We start from the raw sequence: 16,308 nt of genomic DNA, 5'->3' as shown, positions 1-16,308 counted from the left end.
TGGGATAGGAGACTTTGCTTCCAGAGTCTAGGGCACTCACTGTTTTCACACTGACTACCTGCAAACAGACACCTCTGTGTATTAACTGCTCCTAGCTAGGGGATGCCAGTCTGTAGGGGAGCCTGCCCTAGCCCGACTGCCCATCTGGTTTTTCTAAGTTGGTCCTGCCTTTTGGGTCGGGTTCGGGGAGCTGGGCAAAGCCCCGGTTCCCTAGAGACTAATGGCTGGCAAGCGATCCTATGCAGCTCAAGGACTCAGGCTTTCCCCCAACTCTCCACTCCCCACCCCTTACATTGGGCATAGGAGGCCCCCTCCGACCCCAGGCTGAGGGCCTAAGGAAGCCGTTGAGAACCTTAGCCAGGGCTAAGCAGGCCAGTGCTCACCAGCACCGCTGCCATCCCGCGCGAGCCTGCTCTCCAGTGGGATTCTGCCCTTAAGGCTCCGCCAGGGTCGGGGCGGGGCCGGTTGGGAGGCCCCGCCCCCAGCCCGCCCCCGGCCCGGGGTGCGAATCCGGTGCCGGCAAGCGGCTGGCGATGCTGGAGGTTCGCTAGCCGAAGCGGCTGCATCTGGCGCCGCGTCTGCCCCGCGTGCTCGGAGCGGATTCTACCCGCCGTCCCCGGAGCCCTCGGCGCCCCGCTGAGCCCGCGATCACTTCCTCCGTGTGACCAACCGGCGCTGCAGGTGCGGGGCTGGCCGGGCTGGGGGCGCTTCCCGAACTCACGTTGTGGGGCCTTGGGGGATTGGTTCCCTGGCTCGAGGTTCGGGATGCAGAGTGCGCGGGGGCGCAGCGAGGGCTCGAGGTCCTGGCGGGGTCAGAGCGCGCGGGCTTTGCAGATTTGGGGGACGGAGTGCGGGGTCGGGCTAAAGTTCCCCATTACCTCGGACGGCTTGGGGATCCTGGGGGGAAGCCTCTGCGGCTCGGAATTATGAAAAGATTAACCCTCGAAGATTCGTGGTCCCCCGTGAGGATAGGGGCCGAGAGCTGAGCCGTCCCTCCCCGTTCCCAGAGCCGCCTCCAGCCCCTCCCAACTGTCCCCGGGCCCCTTCCCTCCCGCTTAGCAGTCACTAATTTCCATGACAACGGAGAGTTCTTTATGGGCGACAACCCGGAGGGGGCTGGGCGGGGCTGCCGCGGAGTGGGGGAGGAAGCTCCAAGCCCCTGGGGACCAGCAGCCCCCCAGCCAAAATTCAGCTTCTAAGCCTTCACCTGGGGGCTAGCCGGGGGTCCAGTGCATGGACCCACGTGCACGGTGGGGGTGGGGGCGCACATGTTCCTGCTGGGAGGTGCGGGGCTTGGTGCTCACACGTGTGCTTTCCGCATGTGTGTTGCTGTGCCAGCGGGGGCGAGCCAGCAGCACTTGGGAAGGGGGTCAGGGTGGCACCACGGTGGGGAGCAGGGCCCCTGGCAGGAGGTGGCTGGGATAGTGACAGCGTGAGCTTCTGCCTTCCCCAGCTTGTACTGTCTGGCAGAGACCCTGGGCTCTTGAGCCCCAGCCCCCTCCCCGTGTAGCTCTGCCAAATTGCTTTTGTCCTCACCTCCCAGGCAGAGCCTGCTCCACCAGGTTCCTTCCTAAGGATCAGGGCCCTCTGTCCCACACTAAAAGCTCAGAGTCTGCAGTAGTCCAGTTCCTGTGCTGTACTCCCCTTACCCCCAAGTCCAGGCTTTGAGCCCCCAGGACTACCTTCAGAGACCTGGTGCCCTCCCCCACCCTCAGAGTTGATTCCTGGCAGCTCCAGCGACTTCTGAGCCTCAGTTTCCTCAACTGGGAAATTGGTGTCTCCACTCCCCTCAAGGTCAGGTTGGTTTCCAGGGTGGGGCAAGGGTCTCCCTTTTCTAATACAGTATTTGGTGCAGACCCTTCAGGTGTCCCTCCTAGGCTGGCTGTTCACATATCTCTGATGGCCTTACTCTCCAGCCCCATGCCCTGGCCACCATTCACAGGCAAGCAAGCAAGCAGTGGCAAGCAAGCAGTCCTCTGCCCTGGGAGAAGGCCAGATTCCATGGTTTCTATTTGGGGAAACTGAGGCATGGGGAGGGGAAGGGCTGTGCAGTTATTCTGTTTCTGGGTTGCTTGTGATGCCATTTCTGGCATTCATGGCAGGATCTGCTGTTGGGGGTGGTGAGAGGGGATTAAGCAGAGCTGTAAGAGGGGCTCTGGGGACCCAAAGCCTGGAGAGCATAGCAGATGGGGGAGGGGTTGGCTGGGAGGGTCTAGGTACAGCTGGGCCAACTGAGAAGAGGGACTATAAAGGGAAGCAACTAGGCATCCAAGCCTCATTTCCATCCCCCTATGCGTCTGCCTTCAACATGTTGGACCTGCTTTACCTAAGCTGCCGTGATGGCAGAGAGATGGGCTGGGAACTGTCCTGACTGGGGGGCTGTAGCAGTTGGCCTCTTCCTCACCAAGATGCTCCAAGGAGCTGGCCTCCTTTTGGCTGTGCCTCCTATGCCAAGTTCAGTGTATGTTTGGGGGATACAGGAGGGTGCAAGCTGGAAGGTCCAGGTACCATGGATAGCTCCTGGCCCAGCGATTTAGAGCACATAGCCATGGAGGCCTTAGGGCTCTGCTGGGCACCCATCCGTCCCCTTCAGAACTCCCGTCCACCTCCCCTTTCCTGCCCTTTGTGCCTGTGTCCCTTTTACTTTGTCATCTCCTTGCTCCTCTTCCATCACAGGTTCTGTCTTTGTCTGTGTCTCTGCCCCATTCTCTTTTTTCTAAATTCTCTCAATCTCCCCACCTCCTCTTTATTGATGGGGACCTGGGTCACAGAACCTTGAAGAAGGAGCCAGGCTAAAGTCTCAGGGAATTCTTGAAGAAGGGACCTAACCAACACATCTCCCCTCCCCCTCCCCTTGTTTTAAAACTTCCATCACCATAGCAACCCTTTACTCTAGTGCCTTCCTCTGCATTTCCCCTCCTCCACCCACAGGGAAGCAGAGCCTCCAGTGGATTCTCCTTCAGGGGTTCAGAGATTTGGACCCCAAGTGCTTGGGAGGAGACAGTTGACCTTTGCCTCTGCCTGCATGTTGAGAGCCAAACTTTCAGGACGTAGCACTGGACTGCATGCCCACCCCCAAGATTGGAGAGACCTCCCCACAATACTCCTTCATTAGATGGGCAAAATTCAGCTGTAGGAACTTCTACCATGATTTAGCTGGAGCCTGAGGCTCAGTCAGGGCAGCCCCTTGACCAGTCCCCTGAAGCAATTGGATGGTGGTCTAGAAGCTTGGCCCTTGTTCCTAATAGACCTTGAGTGAGGTCTTCAGCTCCCCTGTTCCTGTGGGTGACACCTCAGCTGTGAGTTAGGCAGGGCTTGGGCTTCAGCATGTTCATTGCAGCAGGAAATCCAGCCCCAGTCCTTGAGAGAGTAGAGCAGCAGAGAGTAGGGGGTGCCTGCAGGCTGGTGTTCACAGCTACCACTAAATTGGGAGGTGCTGCCTACAGTTGTTGGGAGGCAGCTGGAGGCCTCTTGGGCCTCTCCTGGCCTCCCTAGATTTACTGCAAACTCTGGAGTCCCACATGGCAGGGGACCAAGGTAGCAGGAAAGTCTGTTTATGTCTATGACAGGTAGGGCCTGAACCAGGATGATCTCAGTGGAGGAGGGGACAGGACCCCAATGTGGGGCCTCTGGACCTCTTGGCCTTTATTTTGTTTGGGCTTTCCCTGGGTCAGACTTACCTAAAGATGCAGTAGAGTCCTTGGGGGACCATTTGTCACCAGGGCAGCAACAGAGGACCCCTCAGGATTGCTGGAGGCTCAATTCCCTGAGCCCAGTGGTCGGGCCCTGGGAGCAGGCTGTAACTGGGGAGTGCTTGGCTGTCAGGCTCCCTGAGAGCCAGCTGGAGGGCAGTGGCAGCACCAGGGCCTGCACTCCCCACAAGCTCCCTTTGGGCAGCCCGCAGTGCATACTGTTCAGTTCCTCTGCAGAGAGTGGAGGGAGCCATGTCTCTAGGGAAATGACTGTTGTGGGGCTCCCGTGCCCTTCCATGGCCTAAGTGTACCTGAGGAAAAGCTCAGGTCCTGTGTTGCTGAGAGGAGAGCTCTCCATTGTTGAGTGTTGGGTCTGGGCCATGGGGGTGAGAAATGCACACCCCTTCCACCTGGCCTCCTCCCTTTCTGAGAGCTGTCCCTTGACTGTTCCTCCCAGTTCTCCTTTGTTGCAAGCAGGTGCCCAGGGCTTGGTGCACACACCGGAAGCCTCCCAGGGAGCAACAGTGGATAGCAGATGGTGGAGTGGGGGTGGGCAGAGGGAACCAGGGTGCTAATTGAAAGCCAGGCCCCTCTTTCTCCTCTCCTTGCCCTGGGGCCAAGTCCGGGGCCCCAAGCCAGTATAGTTAGACTGGTGAGGAGGAGGAGGAGGAGTGACTGGCTGAAATTTGGGCAGCCATAGTAGGGGGCAGGGGAGACAGATCTGTTCCCATCTCAGCCTTGAGGCTGCAGGACATGGCTCCAGGCTGACATTATGGGGTGGAGGCCCAGCTTTCTGTGGTAGAGATAGACCCCCATGACCAGCCCTGGGCCCCAGTGGGCATGAGTGCATATGCAGAGCTGAAAGCTGGGGCCAGGATCAGGGACAGGCATGCACAAAACCTCCCGCCCACACCACACTGGTAGAGCCGGGAGCTGTTGGAGTGGGGTGGGGGGTGGGGCATGGAGGTTGTGGAAGGTATCTCAGAAAAGGACCATTTGAGTCTGGCCTTGGAGCATCAGGATTGTTTTGGACAATGTGTTGCACAAACTACCTTACAATGTCAGCAATAACAATGAAAGAAGAGATTCAGTTCTGCTCTCAGCACCTTGCTCATGTGGCAGCTGCTCCACAGGAAAGCCAAGGTGGGCAGAGCTCTTGCCAGTGCCCACACTTCCTACCATTGAGTGGACACAGTTGAGCTGGCGAGTCACCTGTTGTTGGACATTTAGGTAGTTGCTGAATTTTTTTTAATGTTATAAATAACTCTGCCGTGACAAATAGGAATCTGACGGGAGGCTTTTGGGGGAAGGGCACTCTTGCCAGAGGGAATGGTGTAAGCAAAGCAACAGAGCTGGGGCACAGGTCCCTCCCAGCCCTCTTGGGAGACTGCAGTCTAAGGTACCACCCTCCTGCCCAGTACATGGCCCTTAGACTGAGAGGACTGTTGCAGGCCCCCTCCCGCAGATGTTGTGTGAAAATGTGTGGCCGGCAATGGTAACTGGCTATGCCTCTGCTCTCAGCTGTGAGGATGAGATTCTGGCCACATGCTTCTCCCCAGTGGAGGAGATGCAGGGTTGTGGCCATGGTGGCAGACATGCAGTCAGTGACGATCTTCAAAGCCTCTCCTTTGCCTCGCTGTGCCTCACAAGATGGCTTAAACCCTGTCTGGAATGACGCTGATGAAATGCATTTGTGGCCTGGCGCGGTGGCTCACGCCTGTAGGCCCAGCACTTTGGGAGGCTGAAGCGGTGGATCACGAGGTCAGGAGATCAAGACCATCCTGGCTAACGTGGTGAAACCCCGTCTCTACTAAAAATACAAAAAAATTTAGCTGGGCGTGGTGGCAGGCGCCTGTAGTCCCAGCTACTTGGGAGGCTGAGGCAGGAGAATGGCTTGAACCCAGGAGGTGGAGCTTGCAGTGAGCTGAGATCGCGCCACTGCACTCCAGCCTGGGCCACTGTCGCAAAAAAAAAAAAAAAAAAAAAAAAAAGCATTTGTATTCCCTGAGCCCAAGAAACCCAGATTAAGGAATTACAGAGTTTGTTCCCTAATGCTGAAGGCAAATCTGAGGGAGAATTTCCAGGGCTGTGACTCCTGGGAATCACAGCCCAGTGGCTGGCTTCTGCCTGAGAGGAAGCAAGTAGCAGCCAGGGTTGGCCATGGGGCTTTGTTTGGGTCCTGGTCTTTGACTTTGCCTGGCAGAGTTCATCTTGCCAAGCTGCCTCCTCCCTTCTCCACTACCTTGAGGCTGTGAGTGCCTTCAGGTCGGGGAACATCTAGGTACCCCCAGGCCCTAGCTCAGGCCCTGCACATAGCAAGTGCTAATTGGCATGGAGGGAAAACATGCATAGTCAGCAGAGGCAGAGCAATTTCAGTGCAGCCTCAGTGCAGAGCTTGCTGTAGTCTGTGTCACACTGACCAGGCATTATGGAGGCACACCCTGGCGTCAGATCTGTGAAGGTCTAGTCACTAACCCCCCACCCCCACCTTTGAGCGTGGTCTATGAGTGCCTTTTCCTTTAGACACTGGAGTCAGCCCACCCACCACCACAGATGAGGATTGGGCTGTAATTGGCAGGATTGCAGACCTGTGGGACACCGTGCCCCAGGTGGAAAGAGTGCCTAGAGCTCACTGAGCCAGCTGTATCTGTTCTGTTTGGGGGCCTTGCACCTGGACATGACAGCCAAGGTCCCCTGAGGGGCCCCAGTGGGCGTGAATGCATATGCAGAGCTGAAAGCTGGGACCAGGAGCAGGCTTGTTTTGCTCTTCCTGACCAGTATACCTACATACCTCCTGGCAAATCCTTCCCTTCTAAGTCCTAATGCTGCCTCCAAAGCTTTACCTTGCCCCTCCACCCAGATTATCCCTCTGAGGAATCACCCAAGCACTATGCCTGAGTGCAGTATTTACTAAATTAATCGAAGTCATTACAGTAAAATAGTAAAAATTCACACAGAAAATTAATAAACAGAAGATATATCTGCCCTTTTGACATCCAATTCTTTGCCCAGGAGAGAACTCTTATTTCCTTCAGCATTCTTCCAGAAAAGAGTTTGTGAGTGTATATCAGTATGTAAACTTTAAAAAATTTACCCAAGCCAGGTGTGGTGGCTCACACCTGTAATCCCAGCACTTTGGGAAGCTGAGGCGGGAGGATTGCTTGAGCCCAGGAGTTTGAGAACAGCCTGGGCAACATAATGAAATCCTGTCTCTACAAAAAAATTTTAAAAATTAGCCAGTTGTGGTAGTGCGCACCTGGGGTCCGGTCCTAGCTACTCAGGAGGCTGAGGTGGGAGGATTGCTTGAGCCCAGGAGGTTGAGGCTGCAGTAAGCTGTGATCGTGCCACTGCATTCCAGCCTGGGTGACAGAACAGCCGGGTGTGGTGCTGGTGCCGGTAATCCCAGCTGCAGTGGGAGGATCATTTGAGTTCAGGAGCTCTGGGCTGTAGTATGCTATGTCAGTTGGGTGTCTGCACTACGTTTGGCATTAGTATGGTGACTTCCTGGGAGCCGGAGACCATCAGGTTGCCTAAAGGAGGGGTGAAGCAACCAAGATCAGAAACGAAGCAGGTCAAAACTCCTGTGCTGATAAGTAGTGGGCTTGCGCCCATGAATAGCCACTGCACTCCAGCCTGGGCAACATAGTGAGACCTGTCTCTAAAAAAAGAAAGCAAGAAAGAAAAGAAAAGAAAAGAAATAGGTTTTCCAGAATCCCCCCATGTGTCCTGATTCAATCATAACCCCTCCTTTTCTCTTAGAAGGGACCATTATCTGACTCTGCTTATTTCCTAGCTTTTCTTTATAGCTCTACTGCTGTGTTTGTATCCCCAGTACGGGTTTGTTCTGCCTGTTGGAACTCTCTATCGATAGACTCATACTATATGTATTCTTTTGTGTCTTTTTGCATTTAACGCTGTGTAAGAGTCACCAGGTGGTTGGGTATAGCTGTAGTCCTTTTTTTCCATTGCTGTATAATATTCCATTGTGTGACTCTACCACAATACATCCTGTTGGTGGTGGTATTTGGTCTGTTTTCAATTTTTGGCGATTATGTATATGGCCACTCTGAGCATTGTATGACTGTCCTGATGCACGAATATGTGCACTTCTGTAGGCACGTATGTAGGAGTGCAATTACTGGTTCATAGGGTATGTTTGTTTGATTTTAGTGGTTTTACCAAACGGCTTTACAAAGGGGAGGTTGCCTTCTCCTAGCAGTGCTGACGTTCTTCATATATCCACTAACACTTGTTAGCTCTAGACCTTCAGAGATGATTAGCAGGTGGGTGGGTGGTTATAGCCCCCTTCATCTGTAAAATAGCTGAAATTTAAATAAACTGTTTGATAAGCCTTTTTTTTTTTGAGTGTATAGAATACAAAACTATTCCCTTATATATCAGTTTAATACATTTTTCTTATGTAGGCTGTTGTAGTTCAGGCAGCCAAGCTTAGTAGCTGGATGTCTAGCCAGAAAAGCAGGGGTAGGATCTGAGCCTGCCTATCCTCTAGCCCCTCCTGGTATGGTCTCTGCTCCTAGCTTGTCCTGAGCCAGATTGGGGTCTCCCAAAAGCAGCACCTATGTTGTGGAGAAGTGGAGAGTAGTACAGCTAAGCCAGACCCCATCGTGCCTGCAGGTTAGAGCCCGGCAATGCCGTTTGGGTGTGTGACTCTGGGCGACAAGAAGAACTATAACCAGCCATCGGAGGTGACTGACAGATATGATTTGGGACAGGTCATCAAGACGTGAGTGCCGGGCCTGTCAGGCAGGGCTGGGTGGGCTGGTGGGCAAGGGCTAGGGAAGTGGGAGTGGAGTGCAGCTGACACTGAGACCAGGCCTGAGTGGGTGCCTGTCGGCTCCAGTGAGGAGTTCTGTGAAATCTTCCGGGCCAAGGACAAGACAACAGGCAAGCTGCACACCTGCAAGAAGTTCCAGAAGCGGGATGGCCGCAAGGTGCGGAAAGCTGCCAAGAACGAGATAGGCATCCTCAAGATGTGAGTTTGAGGCCTGGGATTGGGGCAGCGTGGGAGGCAGCAGGGAAGGGCTTAGAGGGCAAGTGGCCTCAGGCAGTCCCAGCCTCTGGCCAATTAGTCTGCTGTGGCCGCTGTGGCGACCACAGCCTCTCCCAGGGGTTCATCCAGCCTTAACTACTGGCTCCCCTCCCTGTCGCCAGGGTGAAGCATCCCAACATCCTACAACTGGTGGATGTGTTTGTGACCCGCAAGGAGTACTTTATCTTCCTGGAGCTGTGAGTGTGGGTCTGGGGTCCCAAGATTCCCCAGCACCCAGGGCTTTCACCTCTCCCACCCTCTGCAGCTAAGGAAACCCCCTTTCTGGACGCTTGGCGTCCCAGGTCCCTGTGCCTTGCTCAGCCAGCTGCCTGGTGCAGGCAGCTCACCCAAGTGCTCCTGCCCTACCCCCGATTCTGCCCACACCAGGCTCAGGGGCTGGTGTCCCTCAGGGCCACGGGGAGGGAGGTGTTTGACTGGATCCTGGACCAGGGCTACTACTCGGAGCGAGACACAAGCAACGTGGTACGGCAGGTCCTGGAGGCTGTGGCCTATTTGCACTCACTCAAGATCGTGCACAGGAATCTTAAGGTGAGGTCAGAGCCAGAGTCAAAAGGTCATTTGGCAACTGGGCTGGTGCTGGGGTGGGCAGAACCTCGGGGCCTTGGTCTAGCCTCCGAGGTCCTCATGGTGTCTTCTGCTCACCCACATGCTATTCTCACATCACAGCTGGAAAACCTGGTTTACTACAACCGGCTGAAGAACTCTAAGATTGTCATCAGTGACTTCCATCTGGCTAAGCTAGAAAATGGCCTCATCAAGGAGCCCTGTGGGACCCCCGAGTATCTGGGCAAGCAGGGGGTGGGGCAGGGCAGGGGGAGAATGGGGGGCAGCCTTCAGGGAGCTTCTCTGGGCAGGGGGAAAATGTACTCATCTCAGGAAGCTGGTGTGGATGGTACTGGACCTGGCTAGGCCCGATACTGACCAGCAGATGGGTGCTGTGTTTGTAGCCCCAGAGGTGGTAGGCCGGCAGCGATATGGACGCCCTGTGGACTGCTGGGCCATTGGAGTCATCATGTACATCCTGTGAGTAGACAGACGGACAAGCAGGCTTGCAGTCAGATGGGGTGGGGGCATGTGTCTGTGGCCTTTCTGTGTGACCCTTCCCCCATGCAGGCTTTCAGGCAACCCACCTTTCTATGAGGAGGTGGAAGAAGATGATTATGAGAACCACGATAAGAATCTCTTCCGCAAGATCCTGGCTGGTGACTATGAGTTTGACTCTCCATATTGGGATGATATTTCGCAGGCAGGTGAGGAGGTGCCTGCCCAGTACTTGGTAGAATGCAAGGGAGTGGGGGAGGGGGTCCTGCTCTCAGCTTTCTCTGTGGTATTCTGCTTCTGTCCCCCAGTCCATTCATCACCTCTAGACATTGAGATGGGGTGCCCATGCCTAGCCCCTCCTTGGTTTTGTCCACAGCCAAAGACCTGGTCGCAAGGCTGATGGAGGTGGAGCAAGACCAGCGGATCACTGCAGAAGAGGCCATCTCCCATGAGTGGTAAGCAGGGTCCAGGGGAGGGTGGGAGAGGCCAGGGTCCCCCTCACACCTAGCAGCCACATCTTTGAGGCCTAGAAGGGGTGCAGGCACCTAGAGCTCAGGCCAGCCCAGAGGCTCTGCGTGGTAGCCCCTGGATGCCACATGGAAGGGCTGGGCAGAGTCTCCACAAAGGCTCATTCTCTTAGATCCAGACACACTTGCACCCTTTCCAGGATTTCTGGCAATGCTGCTTCTGATAAGAACATCAAGGATGGTGTCTGTGCCCAGATTGAAAAGAACTTTGCCAGGGCCAAGTGGAAGGTAAGGCTTGGATAGCTCCCTTCTTGGCTCTATCCCAACTATTCCTTCTGGCACTCAGTTTCTTGCCTGCATCACACCCCTGCAGCCACACATAAGCTTTTCTCAGGCCATCAGGTGTGGGTGTAGCCACTGCGATTACCTTAAGTAGGAGTGCTGAGCAGCTGGGTACTTGGCCCTGGGGTGGATGGAGGTGGCCGGGGGTACTATGGAAGGAGTTTGGTCTGGTCACTGCCAAGCAATGGATCCAGCAAGCTTCACCCTTAGCCTTTCTCCACTGTGCTCCTTTCAGAAGGCTGTCCGAGTGACCACCCTCATGAAACGGCTCCGGGCGCCAGAGCAGTCCAGCACGGCTGCAGCCCAGTCGGCCTCAGCCACAGACACTGCCACCCCCGGGGCTGCAGGTGGGGCCATAGCTGCAGCTGCGAGTGGAGCTACCTCAGTCCCTGAGGGTGATGCTGCTCATGCTGCAAAGAGTGATAATGTGGCCCCCGCAGACCGTAGTGCCACCCCAGCCACAGATGGAAGTGCCACCCCAGCCACTGATGGCAGTGTCACCCCAGCCACTGATGGAAGCATCACTCCAGCCACTGATGGGAGTGTCACCCCAGCCACTGACAGGAGCGCTACTCCAGCCACTGATGGGAGAGCCACACCGGCCACAGAAGAGAGCACTGTGCCCACCATCCAAAGCAGTGCCACACTAGCCACCAAGGCAGCTGCCACCCCTGAGCCGGCTATGGCCCAGCCGGACAGCACAGCCCCAGAGGGCGCCACAGGCCAGGCTCCACCCTCTAGTAAAGGGGAAGAGGCTGCTGGTTATGCCCAGGAGTCTCAAAGGGAGGAGGCCAGCTGAGTAGGCAGCCTGGTGAGGGGGGGCGGGGGATGGGCAGGAGGGTGGGAGAGTGGATGAGGGGCTTCTCACTGTACATAGAGTCACTGGCATGATGCCCTCGCTCCCCCATGCCCCCACATCCCAGTGGGGCATACTTAGGGGTCACGGGAGAGCAGTCTCGTCTCCTGTGTGTATGTGTGTGAGTGGTGGGCAGGCCAGTGGCAGGGCCAGCCCCAGCCCCTGCATGGATTCCTTGTGGCTTTTCTGTCTTTTGCTAGCTTCACCAGTTTCTGTTCCTTGTGGGATGCTGCTCTAGGGATACTCAGGGGGCTCCTGCTCTCCTTCCCCTTCCCTTCTTGCTTCACCATTCCCCTAGGCAGGCCCTGCAGGTCCCACACTCTCCCAGGCCCTAAACTTGGGCGGCCTTGCCCTGAGAGCTGGTCCTCCAGCGAGGCCCTGTCAGCGGTCTTAGGCTCCTGCACATGAAGGTGTGTGCCTGTGGTGTGTGGGCTGCTCTAGGAGCGGATACAGGCTGGTATAGAGGATGCAGAAAGGTAGGGCAGTATGTTTAAGTCCAGACTGGGCACATGGCTAGGGACACTGCTCTCTAGCTGTGGGGGTCCTCAGGAGTGGAGAGAATGAGTAGGAAGGCAGAAGCTTCCATATTTGTCCCTCCTAAGACCCTGTTATTTGTGTTATTTCCTGCCCTCCTGAGTCCTGCAGTGGGCTGCCCTGTACCTTGAACCTCATGAGCCTCTAAGGGAAAGGAGGAACAATTAGGATGTGGCAATGAGACCTGGCAGGGCAGAGTACAAGCCCAGCACCCAGTGTTCCAGCCTAACTAGGTCCTTACCCTGGGCCAAACAGGGAGGGCTGATATCTCCTTGCTCTTCTTAGATGTCCACCCCCTACAATCTCAACCCACAAGTCCTCTCCACCCTAGGGGGCTTGCTGCATGGCAATACCCCATAATCTGATTTGGGGGTTTGCCCTTTACAGGGGCAGATTTTCTGCTCAGTTCAACAATGAAATGAAGAGGAACTCCCTCTATTTTTACAGCTCACTTCTATCAGAGGCCCAGGTGCCTCAGAGCCACATTGAGTTGCTGTTGCTGGGAAGAGGAAGTAGAGTTAAAGTCCCCAGTTTCCTGAGGGAGGCTCCTGACAGGTGCCCTTTGTCAGACCCAATCACAGCCTGGACAGGCAGCCACATTGGTCCTCGCCCTTGCTTGGCACTCCTTGGTGGTCCTGCCCTTCTCCCTGCATGCCTGTGGGTCTGCTCTGGTGTGTGAAGGTCGGTGGGTTAACTGTGTGCCTGCTGAACCTGGCAAATAAACATCACCCTGCAAAGCCTCTGGCCACCCTCTTGCCTTTGCTTCCTCTGTCCTACTGGGGAGGAGCCCCTGGAAGGCAGTGGGGAGGGGAGAGGCTGGGAGCAGGTTCATAAGTAGTGGCTGGGAGTAGTAGTGAACAGTGCCCTGTGGATTTCTTGGGCTGAGAGTGAAGATCATCCTCACCACAGTGTATTCCTCAATGGTGGTGGTGGTGGGGGTCCTCTGGACTCTAGAAATCCATGTGAGTAGTGGGTCTTGGGCTGCATTTGGACCGAGGAATACTCCCTGGGCTGAGAGCTCAAGTAAGGGCTGCTGTTTTTGACTCCTGTTGACCGAGGAGCCTCACTCTTGATTTAGGCATAGAGCTGGAATCTACCTGGGCCAGCCACCACAAGGACAGACCCTGCTATTAGCCAAAGATAGCTTCCCTGAGCTGGGGAGAGGGTGTAGGGTGAGCAGTGCACAAAGATTCTATAATGCTCTGCGTTCTTCCTGTGAACACCTGTGCTTTCCACATATGCCCCAAATGAAATCTCACTCTGGGTCTATTTCAGCTGGAGCAGATCAGCTTTATATTATGGGGCTATGCATAAGGTTTCTTCTGGGTAGAGGGAGTAACATTGCTACAGATACTAAACCTAAAAACCCAAAAGTTTACTTACTACACCCCACGTGGGCCTGGGTGAACTTACCAGGGATGCTGCTCTCTGGGAGGACCTCAAAGATAACCTCCTCAAAGATAACTTCTCTGATGTGGGAATAATAAAAAGAATTTGTTAGTCTCTAGTCTTTGAAGCATCTGGGCCTCCAAAATTCCAACCCTACTACAGTCCCAAGCATAACCGATCCTCCTGAGAGTTAAGAGCTAAAGTCAGGGTACTGGCCCTAGTGTCTCCAAACTCAAGGATAGTCATGTCTTACTTGGATGAAGCCAAGGTTGGCCTGGGGTGACCTGAGGGACTGGGGCCTATGTGTCAATCTTTCCAGAATCGCCCGGAACTGATGACTGAGAGGGTAGAGTATTTTGGTCTATGGGAAATATAGACCACAGCGCATGGTCCAGCACTGTCCAGAGCCCAAGGGACCCATCTGGACCATTGTTCTATTCCCTTGCGGCTGCAGTTTTCTCTGCCTTGGCCCAGCCTGCCTCGCGCCAGCTCTGGCGTGGGACTACAATGCGCTGCCTTGCCCTGGAGAAGGGTCCAGCTGGCAGCCTCGCTGCTCCCCGCCTTGATATAACGCTGCGCTCTCAAGTGGCAGGTCGAGTCCTCCCAGAAGACGCCAGAGAGCGACCGCGTTCCGCCCAGGATTCTCTACGGCCTCGGGGCCACTAAGCCCCGCCCCTAGTTCCGCCCACCCGAGGATTTGTCCAATCCAGACGAAATATTTACGCTCCGCCCAAAGTTTTGTGTTGTCACTTCCGGCCTGCTCCAGGAAGTCGTGCTGCGGAGCCAAATTTGAAGGCAGTGGAGGCGCGGGGGAGCGTCTGCGAAGCCGGACCTGTAGCAGTTTCTTTGGCTGCCTGGGCCCCTTGAGTCCAGCCATCATGCCTATCCGTGCTCTGTGCACTATCTGCTCCGACTTCTTCGATCACTCCCGCGACGTGGCCGCCATCCACTGCGGCCACACCTTCCACTTGCAGTGGTGAGTGACTGCAGTGTTGGGGCCCGATGTTTGCCCGGGTACCGCTTCAGGGCCGCGAGGTGTCGGGCCTCCAGGCAGTCCTTCCCCGGAATCCAGACAAGTGATGAGAACCTTCCTCCTAAACGAGGCCCCACGGGAGCTTCCCAACTTGGACAGAAGTGGGTCAGGACAGGCTTTCTGGCAGAGGTGATAGCTGAGCTAAGCCTGAGGGGGACTGAGATGGCTCAGTGAAGACAGATGCTTCCTTGATCACCTATACAAACAGATGTGATTTCACAACCGTTAGCCTGGGCAAGGGTGAGCTTTCACTACATCAACAAATCCTTTTATTTCTTCCAGATAGAAACCTGGTAGGTTTCTGGCAACCCAAGAGGGTAGGGTTACTTGATGGTTTGGAATTAGGACACCCCAGTGTATTCGCCATGTCAGCAAACCCGTTTAACATGGGGAAGGCAAGGAGATGCTCCCCCTATCCAGGGGTCCTGCTGACCGTGTAGGGCCATTCTGTTGAGTGTACAGCTAGTGGGGAAAGATTCCCCTAGCAGATGTGGACAGGCTGGTTTGGACCTCCTAGCAAAAGAGATAAGGCAGAGTTACCCCTGGGAATGGTGGGTGATAATAATCACAGGGGGCTTGTAGGGCTAAAGGCCCTAGGAAGCAGAGAGGCAGGCATGACCCTGATGGCTGCTGGCTTACTGGCAAAGCTTTGTTTAGACCTGTGTTGCTGACAGCCTGAGCCCCATGCTGAGGGAGCCACTGCTGTTTGGTTAGACTAGAAATTAAGCTCGCATCTAAGAGTACTGTACTTTATTTTCTATTTGCCTACTCTATTTTCTTCTATCCTTTTACTTTATTTGTTTATTTTTATTTATTTATTTATTTTTGAGATGGAGTCTCGCTCCTGTCACGCAGGCTGGAGTGCAGTGGTGCGATCTTGGCTCACTGCAACCGCCACCTCCTGGGTTCAAGTGATTCTCCTTCCTTAGCCTCCCGAGTAGCTGACATTACAGGCGTGCGCCACCACGCCCAACTAATTTTTGTATTTTTAGTAGAGACGGGGGTTTCTCCATGTTGGCCAGGCTGGTCTCAAACTCCTGACCTCAGGTGATCCACTCGCCTTGGCCTCCCAAAGTGCTAGGGCCTGTCCTTTTATTTTAAACTTTTCTGTGTACTTGTGTTTTACATGTATCCCTTGAAAACAGCATTTATTTCTTTTTTTATATATTAAAAATTACTTTAGCTTACCCCAAAGATCTTTATTTTATTTTATTTTGAGACAGGGTCTCACTCCGTTACCCAGGCTGCAGTGCAATGGTGCCATCTTAGCTCACTGCAGCCTTGACCTCCTGGGCTAAGGTGATTCTCCCACCTTAGCCTCCCAAGTAGCTGGGACTACAGGTGCCTGCCAGCATGCTCGACTAATTTTTTTTTTTTTGTATTTTTAGTAGAGATGGGGTCTTGCTATGTTGCCCAGGCTGGTCCCGAACCCCTGGACTCAAGCAATCCACCCACCTTGGCCTCCCAAAGTGCTAGGATTACAGGCGTGAGCCACTGCGCCCAGCCTGGGAAAACAGCATTTAGTTGGACTTTTTTTTTTTTTTTTTTTTTTTTTTTGAGAGGGAGTCTCGCTCTGTCTCCCAGGCTGGAGTGCAGTGGCGCAATCTCCACTCACTGCAAGCTTCGCCTCCTGGGTTCACGCCATTCTCCTGCCTCAGCCTCCTGTGTGGCTGGGACTACAGGCGCCCGCCACCGCGCCCGGCTAATTTTTGTATTTTTAATAGAGACGGGGTTTCACCGTGTTAGTCAGGATGGTCTCGATCTCCTGACCTCGTGATCCGCCCATCTCGGCCTCCCAAAGTGCTGGGGTTACAGGCGTGAGCCACCGCGCCCGGCCTAGTTGGACTTTTAAAAGTCCAGTCTGATAATCTTTGTATTTAACT

At 54.8% G+C, this 16,308-nt stretch overlaps 2 protein-coding genes across 15 annotated transcripts in view; both read left to right on the top strand.

The window, feature by feature from the left end:
- The first annotated feature begins 532 nt into the window (after window positions 1-532).
- CAMKV (CaM kinase like vesicle associated) lies at window positions 533-12,743 on the top strand. 2 transcript variants are annotated; one of them, XM_005547161.3, is made up of 12 exons: window positions 533-681; window positions 8,328-8,436; window positions 8,554-8,685; window positions 8,865-8,939; window positions 9,153-9,291; window positions 9,430-9,550; window positions 9,711-9,786; window positions 9,877-10,013; window positions 10,181-10,259; window positions 10,472-10,559; window positions 10,849-10,960; window positions 11,054-12,743. In XM_005547161.3, the coding sequence occupies exons 2-12, from the start codon at window positions 8,342-8,344 to the stop codon at window positions 11,410-11,412; spliced, it is 1,413 nt and encodes a 470-aa protein (XP_005547218.1). In that variant the 5' UTR covers window positions 533-681; window positions 8,328-8,341; the 3' UTR covers window positions 11,413-12,743. The 2 variants fall into 2 exon arrangements, with proteins under 2 accessions (XP_005547218.1, XP_005547217.1); XM_005547160.3 differs by having other exon boundaries at window positions 10,849-12,743.
- Window positions 12,744-14,156: 1,413 nt separating this feature from the next.
- The window catches only part of TRAIP (TRAF interacting protein), a 29,942-nt gene continuing 27,790 nt past the window's right edge, over window positions 14,157-16,308 (top strand). For 8 of the 13 annotated variants that reach the window (XM_045386253.3, XM_005547158.5, XM_005547156.5 and 5 more), the window contains exon 1: window positions 14,157-14,368. In XM_045386253.3, coding sequence (XP_045242188.1) covers window positions 14,271-14,368 — 98 coding nt within the window. In that variant the 5' untranslated portion in view covers window positions 14,157-14,270. Of the gene's footprint in view, window positions 14,666-16,308 lie in introns of all 13 variants that reach the window. The other 5 variants (XM_074032223.1, XM_074032224.1, XM_074032220.1 and 2 more) reach the window with 1 other exon arrangement.

This window comes from Macaca fascicularis, chromosome 2, assembly GCF_037993035.2.
Source record: "Macaca fascicularis isolate 582-1 chromosome 2, T2T-MFA8v1.1".
Lineage (NCBI taxonomy): Eukaryota > Metazoa > Chordata > Mammalia > Primates > Cercopithecidae > Macaca > Macaca fascicularis.
The sequence above is the reverse complement of the archived record's forward strand: the minus strand, read 5'-3'. Positions and strand labels throughout refer to the sequence as shown.